At 42.3% G+C, this 15,984-nt stretch overlaps 1 protein-coding gene across 9 annotated transcripts in view; it reads right to left on the reverse strand.

Moving 5' to 3' along the window:
* The window catches only part of SFI1 (SFI1 centrin binding protein), a 97,584-nt gene that overhangs the window by 10,871 nt on the left and 70,729 nt on the right, over positions 1-15,984 (reverse strand). For all 9 annotated transcript variants that reach the window (XM_041729371.1, XM_041729370.1, XM_041729369.1 and 6 more), the window contains 5 exons: positions 14,131-14,261; positions 2,634-2,715; positions 2,195-2,373; positions 755-830; positions 199-294 (listed from right to left, as the gene is read on the reverse strand). In XM_041729371.1, coding sequence (XP_041585305.1) covers positions 199-294; positions 755-830; positions 2,195-2,373; positions 2,634-2,715; positions 14,131-14,261 — 564 coding nt within the window. The remainder of the gene's footprint in view (positions 1-198; positions 295-754; positions 831-2,194; positions 2,374-2,633; positions 2,716-14,130; positions 14,262-15,984) is intronic.

The following is a 15,984-nucleotide window of genomic DNA, read 5'->3' on the forward strand; positions in this document are numbered from 1 at the left end:
TAGCACTCGTGTCTACTTTGCTGAGCCAGGATAAAAGCTCAGCCCCATGGCCGTTAAGACCCACTGACCTCACACTTGCTCCGTGTGAGGCTTGTGGAATGACTGGGAGGGGCAGGGAGAACTAGGGAGGGAGACATCATCCCCAGCATCCCCCCACCCTGCGGAAGGAGAGGTGTGGAGGCACAGGGCAGCCCCTACCGCCCAGGTCTGCAGTGTCCCATGCAGCAAGGCCTGCTGGTGGTGCAGGCTGGCGCGCATCAGCTTCCGCTGCTCGGCGGCGCGCAGGGCCAGGCACTGTGGACAGAGGGGGGGCCGGGGCGGGAGGGGCTCAGCACACCTCCCTCTTCTACTGCCCCCCTACCCTCCGCCCTACCAAGGCTTCATCTGTGAATAAGTATCTCTCAGGGAACTTGTGAGGATCAGATGGGGCAAGTGCCTGACTTAGAGTAAGTGTCCAAGCAATGGCAGTGGTTTAAATACTTTTACCCTGAGCAGGATGCCTGCGATGCTTAGACCAAGAATTTTAGGTTCAGTGAGTTGGGACAAGAATCCAAAGAACATGGGATTTTTCAGCCAGTCACCTCACTAAGCAGGTTAGTGCTTGCTCCTCTACTGCCCAGACTGTCTCCCAGCTAAGAAGCAGGTGGCTGCCGAGGGGCTGAAGAGAAGCCCCCATGTCTGCTCTGAGTCACACTGACACACAGCTCCACCTGTCCACAACCACATGTGGGTGGCCTCTGTGTCACAGCCTTACCTCCCTCCACCGGCTCCAGGCCCAGTGCAGGAGCCGGGCCGCGTGGAACTCTGCAGCCAGCACTAGGCCCATCTTCCTGTGGGGAGGTTTGGAGTCAGCACAGCAGCCTGGACCTGGCCAAACCCCTTTGATGGGCACCCCTCACAATCCCTAGCCCCTGCCAAGTGATGCTTAAATTGGTGGGGAGGGAGGAATCAAGACCTTCTCTGGGGAAGCCCGGGGGGCTCAGTCAGTTAAGCCTCTGCCTTCGGCTCAGGTCATGATCTGAGGATCCTGGGATTGAGCCCATCAGGCTCCCTGCTCAGCAGGGGAGTCTCCTCCTCTCCCTCTGCTAACCTTCTCTCTCACTCATTTTGTCTCTCAAATAAGTAAATAAAAGCTTAAAAAAAAAAAAAAAGACCTTTTCTGAAGAGCTGCCAAAGGACTTGGGATCTTCCCTCAGGAAAGGGAGCATCTAATCAAATTTTTGCAGACAACCTGACAGGGCTCAAGTGTACTGAAGTACATTTGTGTGCAGGCCACTTGGGAGGAGATTAAATGTAGCTAGAGGGACGCCTGGGTGGCTCAGTGGCTGAGCATCTGCCTTTGGCTCAGGGCGTGATCCTTGGGCCTGGGGATGGAGCCTGCTTCTCCCTCTGCTTATGTCTCTGCCTCTCTCTCTGTGTCTCTCATAAATAAATGAATAAAATCTTAAATAAAATAATAAAAGTGGCCAGAATCTGAGAGTGGGGGAGGCCCCCACAGACAAAGGGGATGCAGAAAGGCATTCAAACAGGTCAGTGTCTGCAGTGTCTCATGTGGCCCGTCTGCCCTGCCAACCTCTCCAACCTTGTGCTGTGGGAAACATTGCCACAGCGTGCCCAAGCCACAGAGGCTAGTCCTGGGGGTTAAGCTATCCTGAAATGGGCTTCCCTGGCTGTGGTCGCTGTGAATGAGCCCCAGCCAGTGAGCGGGATATATCCAATGGACAGAACCTCAGATCCATGGAGCATGTCTGTCCCTAGTCAAGTTCCTGAGGCTGGCAGCTCCATGATGTCCCCCAGGATCCTCTCACTACAGCCCTGGTTTTATTTTTTTATTTTTTATTTTTTTTTAATTTTTATTTATTTATGATAGTCACAGAGAGAGAGAGAGAGAGAGGGGCAGAGACACAGGCAGAGGGAGAAGCAGGCTCCATGCACTGGGAGCCCGATGTGGGATTCGATCCCGGGTCTCCAGGATTGTGCCCTGGGCCAAAGGCAGGCGCCAAACCGCTGTGCCACCCAGGGATCCCACAGCCCTGGTTTTAGACAGACTGTATTAGGCAGAATTTCTGGAACTTGAAACCAGAGTCTAGGCTAACATGACCCTCTTGACAGGCACTCAGCACTGAAGTACTACTGCTATGGTCACAGATGGCCTGAGATGGGAAAAGCTTCTGAGGCAGAAGCAGCTCCTCACTCGGTTCTGAACCCTCGGGCAGTCTCCCTCCAGATGCAGAAAGCCTTCCTGAGCTGTCTGTGGCGGTGGTGGGCACAGGCCACTGCTTGCCGCTGCCATTCCCGGTGACGTGCTGCTGCCAGCTGGTGCCACGTGGACCAGGACCTTTGCAGAAGCTGCCGCTCTGAATGAAGGATGGCCTGGGGCAGGATGGCAGGAAGAGAACACAATGGGTCAAGTAGCTGGGGGTACAGAAGCCAGGAAGAATCTACAAGCCACAGATAATGACCAAGGCTAAAGAGATGGGCATTGACAGCTGCCCTGGCCCAGAAGCCATATGTAAACTCCACTGACAAAGTCAACAGGTGCCCCAGACCCTGCCCTGCCTCATGAGTCCTGGTCACAGGCAGGACAACCCCTCAGTGTGGGAAGCAGGTCCTGCCCAAGGACAGCCATTTACCATTCTCTCCGCCAAGCGGTTTTCTCGATGCTGAAACATCTTCTGCCACCAAATAGCAAATACTCGCTTCTCCAACGTCTCCCTAAAAAGATAAATAGTAATAATGGGAAACAAAGCACTTAAAATTACTACAAAAAGCAATGAGAAGTTCCAAATAATTGGATTTTTCCTCTTAAGCTACTAAGAGGTAAGTTGAGATGGGGAGAAAGGAAAGAGAAGGGGAAGGAAAGCAGACAGCAGTAACCAAAAAACCCCCCAAACAACCCAGTACTTTCCAAGTTATTTCTGGTGTCAGCCATGGTATGAATAAGACGGACTTTAGGACCCTGGCTCCTCAATTCAGTTCTGCACCGAATTACCAATGGTACTCAACAATCAGTAGTGAAAGCTGGTCTGTGCTGATCAGCCAGGCTGCTGCTACACAAATCTCCTTGGGGAAAGTGGTTAAAGCCAGATGCCAGGTCTCCAGGACTGACTGAGCAGGTCTGAAGCAGGCCCCAGGAAACGGGATTTAAAACGAGTGTTCCATGTGAGGTAGACAGGGGAGACAGATTTGAGAACCCCTGCTCTGTCACCTTTGCTTAGGCCTCCCCACTCAGCATAATGATGTGAAGGCCTACAAAATCAGGTCCACTAGTCAACAGTCACTAGGAGCTGTATGTTAGCAAAGCAATGGGACAAAATATATGAGGCAACTGTTTTCAGGCCCTGGAGAAGAGGCAACACAGATTGTCATCCTTAGAGTTGAGAAACAAGGTGAGCCCCCTGGCTGTCCAGTTTTTCTGCCTGAGTTTTCTTCTGAACACCAGGGCCAGATGGACAGAGTTCAAGCAGAGTAGGACAGTCTCACTGAGTTGAGGCAGAGATTAGAGTTCAAGACTGCAGTGGAAGGTCTGGCCTTCCTGAACCCGGGCAGGTAGAGACCTGCCCTGCCCCAGAGGCATGCTCACACATATTTTGCACACACTGCAAGGGCAGTACCCAAAATTCTATGTTGAGTCTGCCCAATCCACAGGTAAGGCTGTAGAGGCAGGCCCCATGAGGCCTAGCATGGCTGATTGCTGGATAGAGATTAGCACAGGGTAGAGAGGCCTAGGAAGATGGAGTTTCAGCCCAGTCTGAATAGAGAGACTTTGCTGAGAACCCCAGAATTCAAAAAGGCAAAGCCTCAGCAATAAGAGCCATGCTTTAACTTTGAAGACAAAAATTAAAAAAGACACACACACACACACACAAAAAGACCCACACATGAGGTGCCTGGTAGAGCATGCAACTCTTGATCTCAGGTTTGTAAGTTCAAGCACCACAATGGGTATAGAGATTAAATTAAATTTTACACACACACACACACACACCCTGCACAAAGAATAGAAACACACTTGATATAATCAACAGGAATCACCAGAATAAATAGCAACCATTGCCTACCAGAATAAAATGCAAAACCCTTTAAAGGAAAAACTGCTGTCTGCAAAAACAATAACCCAAATGTTGGAATCAGCAAACACTTAAAAAACACTTATTATAAATAAGCTTGTGTACTTAAATGAAGGATGAACAAAATTAGTTAGCAGACAAGGAATCTTGGCAGAGAAAGAGAAACTACAAAAAAGAACCAAATGTTTTGGTGGCTCCTCAAAAAGTAAACAGAATTACCATTTGATTCAGTAATCCAACTTCTAGGTATATAACCAAAAGAATTAAAAGCAGAGACTCAAACAGATGTATGTACACCAATGTTTACAGCAGCATTTTTCTAAAAGGTAGAAACAACTCATGTCCATTAACATACAGATGAACAAACTGTGGTATATCCATACAATGGAATATTATTCAGCCATATAAAAAATGAAATTCTGATACATGCTACAACATGAATAAACCTTGAAAACATTATGCTAAGTGAAATAAGCCAAACACAAAAAGTCTAATATTATCCAATTCCACTTATCGGAGATACCCAGAATAGGCAGATTCAGAGACAGAAAGTGGAGTAGAGATTCTCAGGGGCTTGGAATAGATGGAAATGGGAAGTTAGTGTTTAATGGATACAGAATTTGTTTGGGATGATGAAAAAGTGCTGGAAATGCATAGCGATGATGGCTGTCTAATATTGCAAATGTACTTAATGCCACTGAATTGTGTACTGAAAAACTACTAAAATGGTAAGTTTTATGTTATGTATAGTTTACCATGATTGAGGGAATAAAAGAAAATTCTAGAACTGAAAAGTATCATACCTGAAGGAGAAAAATGATTGGATGAGCCACAAATAAGAAACTGCAGGAAAGAGATCACTGAAGACTTTCTATTGAAAGAGCAATAGAAAGTATACAACCTGAAAAATGGAGAGAAAAAGAATAGAAAAAAACTAAACAGAGCCTCAGTGACCCATGGGACAATATCACCTGGTCTAACATAATTAGAGACTTAGAAAGAAGAGAGAACATAGGGCAGATAAGTTAATGAATTAACTAGTTAATTAATTTAGAGTGAGCAAGCACGTGTGGACCCCGATCTCATGACCTAGGCCTAAATCAACAGTCAGACACTTAACTGATTGAGCTACCCAGGTGCTGCCCCAGGGAAGATAAATTATTGAAAGAAATAATAGTAAAAGACTTTCCAAATTTGGTTGGAGTGGGGGGTGGGAGGGGGAAACACATCAGATTCAAGAAGCTCAACTAACCCCAAGCAGGATAAACACAAGAATACTACACTTAACCATATCATACTCTAAACTGTTGAAAAATCAAAGATTAATAAAAACATCTTAAAAGCAACAGAAGAGAGATTACATTTCAGGGGAAGAACAATACAAATGATGGGTAACTTTATACCAGAAATAATGGAGGCCAGAAGACAAGGGAAGGAATGTCTTTAAAGACTTGGGTGGGGGGCACCTGGGTGGCTTAGTCTATTAAGTGTCTGCCTTTGGTTCAGGTCCTGGGATCAAGCCCTGCATTGGGCTCCCTGCTTAGCAGGGAGTCTGCTTCTCCCTCTCCCTGTGTCCCTCTCCCCTGCTCATGCTCTCAATCTCTCATAAATAAACCTTAAAAAAAAAAAAAAAAGACCCAGGAATGAGGGGTAGAGAAACTAATTTTTCTATAGCCAGGAAAAGGTCCTTTAAAAATGAGAGCAAGGAAAAAAAACAAAAACAAAAACAAAAATGAGAGCAAGGGATGCTTGGGTGGCTCAGTGGTTGAGGGTCTGCCTTTGGCTCAGGGCGTGATCCCAGAGTTCCGGGATGGAGTCCCACATAGGGCTTTCTGCATGGAGCCTGCTTCTCCCTCTGCCTGTGTCTCTCATGAATAAATAAATAAAATCTTAAAAAAAATAAAAATAAAAAATAAATAAAAATGAGAGCAAGAGTGAAATAACCATAAACAAACACTAGGATAATTTATCTTCAACTGACTTACAGACTAAAGTGCTAAAAGATCTTCAGGTTGAAAGGATAAGAGCATACAGATGAAAACTCACATCTACAGGAAGAAACAAAGAATACTAGATATGGAAAATATGTGGGTAAATATAAAAAACATTTTTATTTTTTTAAATTATTTTTTATCTTTTAATTTTTAAAAAAGAATTCTGTTTAAAGCAAAAATTACATGGGCAAAATATGTGACAATGAAGCTCATTAAGGATGGAAAGGAATTTTACTGTTTTTATGTTCTTACATTTAACATAAAGTGGTACAAAAGAACTGAACTATAAAAAGTTAACAATGTGTACTTTAACTCCTAGAATAACAATTTAAAAAATACAAAAGGTACAGAGCTAAAAAGTCAATGCAGGAAATAAAACGTAATACTAGAGATCCCTGGGTGGCGCAGCGGTTTGGCGCCTGCCTTTGGCCCAGGGCGCGATCCTGGAGACCCGGGATCGAATCCCACGTCGGGTTCCCGGTGCATGGAGCCTGCTTCTCCCTTTGTCTCTGTCTCTGCCTCTCTCTCTCTCTCTGTCTCTCTCTGTGTGTGTGACTATCATAAATAAATACAAATTTTAAAAAAACCGTAATACTAATAAATTCTAAATGACTATGGCAGAAAAGGAGAAACAGAGAAACAAAAAACAGATGTAGGCTTCAGCCTAACCGCACCAACAATTACATTAAATATAAATGAATCACACACTCTAATTAAAAAGCAGAGATTGTCAGGGATGCCTAGGTGGTACAGTTGAGTGTCTGACTCGGGGTCATGGGATTGGGGTCTGCATTGGGCTCCACACTTGGTGTGGAGACTGCATGGGAGAATCTCTCCTCTTTATTCACCCTCCCATGCTCCCTCACTCACCCACTTTCTCTCAAGTAAATAAATAAATCTTTTTAGGGATCCTTGGGTGGCTCAGCGGTTTGGCGCCTGCCTTTGGCCCAGGGCATGATCCTGGAGTCCCGGGATCGAGTCCCACGTCAGGCTCCCTGCATGGAGTCTGCTTCTCCCTCTGCTTGTGTCTCTGCCTCTTTTTCTCTCTGTCTCTCATGAATAAATAAATAAAATCTTTAAAAATAAATAAATAAATCTTTTTAAAAATAGCAGAGATTGTGACTACATAAAAAATTAAGACAACTATATGCTGTTTATAGGAGACAAGCTTATTAAATATGAAGACAGAGTGGGAAAGGTAAACCACATAAACTATAAATACAAAAAAAGCTAGTGAGGATATTTTATTATAAATCAAAGCAGACTTAGAGAAAAGAAATATAACAAAAATATAAAGATTCATTTCAAAATGATAAAAGGAAAAAAAAAATGATAAAAGGGACAATTCATGAGGAAAATGTAACTATCCCAACTGTATATGGACCAAATAACAGCGTCTAAACACATGAAGTAAAACTGACAGTATTACCAGGAAAAATAGATAAATCCATAATCATAGTTAGCAAATTTTAACATTTCTCTCTAATAATTGATAGAACAAGTAGACAAATAACTTGTAAGGATACAGAAAATTTGAAGATGACTACCAACTTGTCCTAACAGACATTTATAGAACTTTACATCCAACAAATATAGTATGAACATTCTTTTAAAGTGCACATAGGAAAAAATAAAGTGCACATGGAAGGTTCACCAAAACAGACAACATATATTAACTACAAAACATGTCAATACATTTCTAAAACTGAAATTACATAAGGTATGTTTTCTAGTCACAATGGAATTAAAAACAATAATGTATCAAGGAAATTCCTATTTTTCAAAAAATATTTTATTTATTTATTCATGAGAGACACAGAGGGGTCGGGGCACAGATACAGGCAGAGGGAGAAGCAGGTCCCATGCAGGGAGCCTCACATGGGACTCGATCCCAGGTCTCCAGGAACACACCCTGGGCTGAAGGCGACGCTAAACCACTGAGCCACCTGGGCTGCCATGGAAATTCCTATTTGAACACTAAATAACATATTTCTAAATAAACCATAGGTCAAGGAAGAAGTTACAAGGGTAATTGGAATATGTTTTTAGTTGATGATAAAAACACAGAATTCAGAATTTGTGGGATAAAGCTAAAGCAGAGGGAAACCTTACAGCTTAAAATTTTCTCAAGAAGAAAGATTTAAAATTGAAAAGTTACCACCAACAAAAAAAAAGAATAGGTGGGTGCACCTGGTTGGAGGAGCATGCAACTCTTGATCTCAGGGTTGTGAGTTCAAGCCCCACACTGGGTGTAAAGATTGTTTTAAAAAACTAAAATAAAGGGGGGGGGGCAGTGATTTGTGCTCCCATCTTAAGAAGGTTAAAAAGGAAAAAGAAGGCAAATTAAATCCAAAGTAAGTAGAAAAAAAAAAAGTAGAAAGAGATACAAAAGAAAAAGTGGAATCAATATAAGAAAAATACATAATAAGAAAAATAGCAAAGCAAAAGTTTTTTAAAAAAGCAAAATCCTGATAATTCATAGCAATACTGATCAAGAAAAAAAGAGAAAAGATACAAATTACCCAAATCAGGAATGCACAAGGTAGTATCATCAGAGATTCTATAGACATTATTAGAGGGCAGCCCCCGTGGCGCAGCGGTTTGGCACCGCCTGCAGCCTGGGGACCTGGGATCGAGTCCCACATTGGGCTCCCTGCGTGGAGCCTGCTTCTCCCTCTGTGTCTCTGCCCCTCTCTCTCTGTGTCTATGAATAAATAAATAAAATCTTAAAAAAAGACATTATTAGAATAATAAGGCACTTTTTTGAACAGTTTTATGCCAATATATTTGATACCTTGAAGAGAATGAAAAATTCCTTGAGAAACAGCGTACCAAAACTGACATGGAAAGAAACTCTTGGTAGCTCTATATCTATTTTCAAAATTAAATCTGTAATCAAAAACCTTTCCATAAAAGAAACTCTAGGTCCAGATAATTTCATTAGCAAATTCCATAAAAAATTTAAAGAAATAACAAAGACACACATTACAAGAAAACTACAAACCAATATCCCTCATGAAAGTACATGTAAAATTTTTTAATAAAGCATTAACAGAACAAAATCAACAACACGTGAAAAAGATAATATCATGGCCAAGTGGGGTTTATCTCAGGAATACAGGGTTGATTGAACATGTGAAATCAGGAAAACCATATCATCATCTCAATAAATCCAGAAAAAGCATCTGGCAAAATTTAACCACCCTTCATAATAAAAACTCTCAACAAACTATGAATAGAAGGGAACATTCTCAATCTAATAAAGGGTATCTATAAAAATACTCAATCGTAAAATACTGACTGCTTTTGTTTTCCCCTAAGATTGGAAAAAAGACAAGTATGTGTCCTCCCATTACTTCTATTCAATACTGTATTGGAGATGCTAGCTAATGCAGTAAAGACAAAAAAAGCATACAGACTGGAAAGGATAAAGTAAGCTGTCCTTATCTGCATATGACATGATTATGCAGAAAAGCCTATGTAATTAAAAAAAAAAAAAGACTCACACCGGAAAGCAATATTAGAAAGGTCATAGAACACAAAGTTTCAGCTGTATTTCTATATACTAGGAAAACAGTTGGTAAATGAATTTAAAAATAATTCTATTCACAATAGCATCAAACAAATAAGGTATTTAGGAATAAAACCCCAAAATCACTAATCGTAAGAGAAAAATATTGATGAACTGGACTGTAACAAAATTGAACATTTCTGCTCATCAAAAATACTCTTATTTATATATATGTGTATATATATATATAACCAATATGTACATCCACACCCTGTGATCATTTCAACATATATATATATAGAACATACATATATATAAAAGCCACTTTGCTCTCAATAGAAAAAGAATACCTGAGAAAATGGAAATGCAAGCTACATTACTGGAAGAAAATATTTTTCTTTTTTTTTACGATTTATTTATGTATTTATTTGAGAGAGAGAGAGACACACAGAGTGTGCAAGCATGGTGGGGAGGGAGAGATTATCTCAAGCCGGCTCCCCGGTGAGCACAGAGTCAGAGACAGGGCTCTGAGATCTCACAATCCTGAGATCATGACTTGAGCGAAACCAAGAGTCAGATGCTTAACTGACTGAGCCAACCAGGCACCCCTGGAAGAAAATATTTTCAATACAAGAATATAGAAAAAATTTTGAGAAATCAATAATTTAAAAAAAGACTCCCAAAACCAATTTTTTTTTTAAAGCTAAGCGGAGGGCAGCACTGGTGGCTCAGCGGTTTAGTGCCGCCTTCAGCCCAGGGTGTGATCCTGGAGATCCAGGATCGAGTCCCACATTGGGCTCCCTGCATGAAGCCTGCTTCTCCCTCTGCCTGTGTCTCTGCCTCTATCTCTCTCTGATTCTCATGAATAAATAAATAAAATCTTTTAAAAATAAATAAATAAAAGCTAAGGGGAAAGAACTAAATAGATACTTCGCAAAAGATACACAAATGGTTGATAAGCACATGATAAAGGTTGAAAGAGTCAAAATCTGCCTGTAATTCAAAGAAAGAAAATTAGCTCAGACTATTTTACTCAGAAAGAGCAGCACAATCATTAATCAGATCAGAACAGACACCGATAAGGCCAGCTACAAGGAAACATGGTTTCTCCCAAGGCTAGGCAGCAGTTGTCAAATGCCACTCAAAAGGGCCTCTTTTGAGTGGTTACTGCTTCCTTACCAAGGATGCCCCAGACAAACTTTGTTGTTTCCACTTACTCCTAAGGGCACACATAACAGTATTCCCTAGTGAACCACATTTCTCATCCCTCCCAATTTTGCCTCAGGAATAGTGACCAATCCAAAATCAATCTCTGTTTCTCTTTCCTCTCTTCAGAATCTTGTAGTGGAAACTCAAAACTTACAAATTCCTTTCCCTCAGGAGGAGCACCAACCCAGAATTTCTGTGGAATTCCCTCCCTCAAGGCAATCAGTCTGACTTGGTAAAATGACAGGATTTTGATCCTGGCTGGTTAGGCCTTAAAAAGATGCTCAGCATTATTAGTTAGCAGGGAAGTAACACGGTACTCCATATCCACCAGAACGGTTCAATTAAAAAGACTGTCAAAACCACAGGATCGGTTGTATTTCTGTTGATGAGGATGTGGAACAATTAGAATTCTACCTGCTGGTGGATGTATGATGATGTGACCCCCTGTAAGATGAAGCATATCCCCACCCTGTGAGCCCGAATCAGCTTCTAGGTATCCATCCAAGAGAAATGAAAACATAATCCACTTAAATGTTCATAGGAGATTTATTCACAATGGCCTCAAACTGGAAACTATTTATATGTTAAAATGGATCAAAACATTTTTTAAATTTTTTTTTAAGATTTTATTTATTTATTCATGAAAGAGAGAAAGAGAGAGAGAGAGAGAGGCAGAGACCCAGGCAGAGGGAGAAGCAGGCTCCATGGAGGAAGCTGGATCCCAGGATCACGCCCTGAGCTGAAGGCAGACGCTCAACCGCTGAGTCACCCAGGTGTCCCCATTGTTTTATATTCATACAATACCACTCAGCAAAGAAGAGACTGAACTACTACCTGACAATATGGCTCAATCTCCAAACATTATGCCGAACTTTAAAAGAAGCCAGACACAACAGAACTACTGTGTGATCCCATTATTTAAGTTCAAAAATATGCAAAATTAACCTGGGATGATAGAAATCAGAGCAGTAGTTACCTATAGGGGGTGGCATGGGAATGGACTAGAAGGGGGCATGAGGGAGCTTTCTGGGGTGATGGAAATGTCCTATACCTTGACTGGGCTATTGATTATCCAGGTATACCATTGGTGAAAACTCATCAAACTGTTTACTTAACATCTGTGACTTTCACTATGAATTCTAGCTCAATTAAAAAAACAAACCAGTCCTGTTTCATTCTCAGTATACTATTTCACTGGTAGGTGAAGTAACTACCATTTTTCATTAATCTCACTATTAAATTCTGTCCATATTCCTAAAATATTAAACAAATACCCTAAGAATTACAGAAAGATAGAACATACACATTTTGGGGGAACTCTGATTTGCTAAACTTCAAACCCAACCTATTAATATTCATTTACCAGGAGAGTCACAAATCAATTCTAGGGGTTAGTGGGGGGAGGGGAGGGGAAGGCTGACATTTTGAGCTGGCATTCTGCTTGCATTCCACATGGATCATCTCACTTACCTTTCATGACAACCCTATGAAATAGGACTACTGTCAACTCATCTCCATTCTACATTTGAGGAAACAGGCTCAGGGAGACTGAGTAGCTTGCCCAGGGTTACAGAGCTGGCAGGCAGGTAGAGCAAGGGTCTGAACTCAGGCCTCTCCAGTTTCCAAGCTAGGCTCTCCATTACTCTGCTCTCTTGTGAGCAGGAAGGCAGGAACCTAAAAAACTAAGTTTTCTAAAAAGATCCAACTAAACCAAAACCAGGTAAAATCCAGATCAGGCCTCGGTAACCCTTCAAGCCTCCTGGCTATTCCCCATCTCCAATTCACCCTTCACCCTTTGTCTCAGGAATGCTTCCCAACAAAATTCCTTTTGGAAACTCCTCTTGGCTGTTTTGAAAGTACCCTCAACCTTTGAAAATCCCTATGGCATGCCAAAATACAAAAGAAGCAACAGAACCAATCATGACTTTGTCTGTAAAAGAAACAAAGGAGTGCGTGTGTTAAGTAGTAAAGCCACTTTTCAAACAGAATCTTATACCAGGCCTCATACAGGAAGCAGGGAAAGGTGAAGTCATTCTCTCTGCAGAAAGGGCAGAGGTAAGGGCTATCCCCTTGCCAGCCTCCAACTCCCCAAGGCTGCCTCCGACAAACTTCTTGGACTTTGTGTGAAGGACTCCTAAAGTTCTGGCTGAACCTCTCAGACTAGCATTCAGACTCCTTCAAAGTCAAGATCACTGCAACTTCTCCCAGCGTCCCTCCCATATCCCTCCCTCTCATCTCTCTGTCCTAAATTGACAGGACACTGTTCTCAGGGCAATTTCCAAAACCATCACTTTACTAGTTATACATACCTGCTCAAACATCTATCTGTTACCTTTTTCTGGGGTTAGGCAATCACCTCAGTCTGGCCCTTGTCATCCTGCACACTCTTCCCATCCATCCTCAGCTCCCAGTTCACAGCATGCCTCCCCCAGGGACTTCCCTCAACACTAGCTCTGAGCTCTAGAACTCAAGGCTGACAAACTGGGGACACACATCTATTCTCTGGCACTGTTCTTCAACTGTTTCTTGTGTATCATTCTTACTTCCTCACAAAGAAAGTTTCTACAAAGTCATCAAAAAGATCTTCCTTTTGATCTAGCAGAAAGTCCCTGGAGTCAAGGAGATGTAAATTTAAACTCTTGGCTCTGCCACTTATTGCTTGTTTCACATGGGAAGTCATCAGTCATTTTGAGCCTGTTCTCTCAGCATTGCTGTGAGAAAGAAATTATTAATGAAGGTGATGTTGTCATAGGCGAATAAGCTTATGTATTTGTTTCCTTTCTCCCATCACACCATACCCACCACAGTGGCAGACATAGAGTCAGCAATTAATAATTTCTTTGTTACATTCTGCTAACCTGTGGCAAGGACCCACTATGGGCAAGTTTGCCTCTGTGGGAGCTAAAAAGACATAGCTCTGCTCCTTGCCCGTCTTAATTTCGTTGATGACTGTATCTCAAGACTTCAAAAAGCTAGGTTTAGTAGAACAGGAAGCAAACATTTCAGGGAAATCACACTCAAGAATGCCTGCCAAGGTCTAACCACGTTCTGATCCAGAAAGCTAATGGGCAGCTTTAATGGAGCTCACGCTGGCTTGCAATGAGGATGGGGCATAAAACTCAGGCTGTTTTGAAAGCACTTGCAATAAAGATGAGCAAAAGCTTTCCCAGGGGAAATACTGGCTGGCTTTTCCTGCTAGATGAAATCAGTGAGCCCACCTAATCGAAAAACCAGGAAGAACCAGGGCCTAGGGGGCTGGGAGGCTAAAAAAAAACCACCACAAATGGCCACGTGGGCAGCAAAACCAGCCTTAAGAAGCCAGCACAGGCAGGAGCATACCGCATACCTGTGAAAGTGTGCTGCTCTTGCATTGAGAACACTTTCCTGCTGGTGCCATCGCCAGAATCTTCTCCATGTGTTGAAGGCCGCAGGCAGGGCTCTCTGTTGGAAGTGACTGTCTGCTCTGGACCGCAGCCGCTACAGTATAACAAATGACCTTTATTTGTACTTTACGTTATTTAAAAAATGACCTTTCAGGGTCACACTCTGACAGACGGTTGCTTTCTATACAAAATTGAGAAAAAGATTAAAATCATTATTTTTACTTTGTCAACATGACAGGTGAAAAATGAAATACAATAGGGAAAAATTTTTACTTTAATTAAAATAGGTTAAGCATCTCTTCATGTGTGTGCACCCACGTGTATGTACATGTATCTAAACGTTTCGTCCTATGTAGTGAATGTTCATACCCATTACCTGTTTTACTGCCAGTATTTATTTACTTATTTTTAAAGATTTTATTTATTTATTCATGAGAGACACAGAGAGAGGCAGAGACATAGACAGAGGGAGAAGCAGGCTCCCTATAGGGAGCCCGATGCAGGACTTGATCCCAGGACCCCGGGATCACAACCCAAGCCAAAGGCAGATGCTCAACCACTGAGCCACACAGGCATCCCATGACTGCCAGTATTTAACTCAGTCATATACATGGGCTTTTTGAACCTTAAGAAATGTATTAGTCCTTTGTCACATGTGTTACCAACATTGTTCCCACCCCGCAATACATCTTTTGATTTTATTATGTTTCTTTTTTTTTTAAGATTTTATTTATTTATTCATGATGGACACAGAGAGAGAGAGACAAGCAGGCTCCCTGTGGGGAGACCGATGTGGGACTCGATCCTGGAACTCTGGGATCACACTCTGAGCTAAAGGCAGATGCTCAACTGCTGAGGCGATGAGATGTCAACACCCAGGCAGGCGTTCCTGTGATGTTTATTTGTAATAAAGATTCTGTAAATTTTTATGTAATTATGAAAGGTTACTATTTCACTGATTATCAGTAGGAAGACCAACAACTGACATAAAAATATATGTACACCTCCATGATCCAAAACTGTGTGTGTGTGTGGGGAATAAAAGCATATACATATGTGTGGGGCTTTTATTTTATTATTTGTTAAAGATTTTATTATTTATTCATGACACACACACACACACACACACACAAAGGCACAGAGCCACAGGCAGAGAGAGAAGCAGGCTCCATGCAAGGAGCCCGACATGGGACTCCATCCTGGGTCTCCAGGATCAGGCCCTGGGATGAAGGTAGCACTAAACTGCTGAGCCACCCGGGCTGCCCTGTGTGGGGCTTTTTAAAACAGGACCTCCAATTCTTTGGATTTCCTCCTTCACTAAGAAGTCCCCTTGAATCTGGGCAGGACAGTGACTGTTTTGACAGTCACATTTAACAGAATGGTGAAAGTAACCATGTGACTTCTGAGGCTAGGTCTTTATAAAAGCCATACAGGGTGGCCCGGGTGACCTTCAGCCCAGGGCCTGATCCTGGAGACCCAGGATCGAGTCCCACATCGGGCTCCTTGCATGGGGCCTGCTTCTCCCTCTGCTTGTGTCTCTGCCTCTCTCTCTGTGTGTCTCTCCCATGAATAAATAAATAAAATCTTAATAAAAAAAAAAAAAGCCATACAGCTTGTGTCTTGTTCACTGTGACACTTTTGGAGTGAGCAACAACATAGGAAGTCTGACTACCCTCAGGCCACCATGCTGTGAGGCAATTCAAGCCTCTTAGAAAAGCCCAATATAGGTTCTCCGGTTAACAGTCCCAGATGAGCCCAGTCTTCCAGTTATTCCAGTCCAGGAACCAGCCATGTGAGTGAAGAAACTTCCTAGAGTA

Source organism: Vulpes lagopus, chromosome 14 (assembly GCF_018345385.1).
Source record: "Vulpes lagopus strain Blue_001 chromosome 14, ASM1834538v1, whole genome shotgun sequence".
NCBI lineage: Eukaryota > Metazoa > Chordata > Mammalia > Carnivora > Canidae > Vulpes > Vulpes lagopus.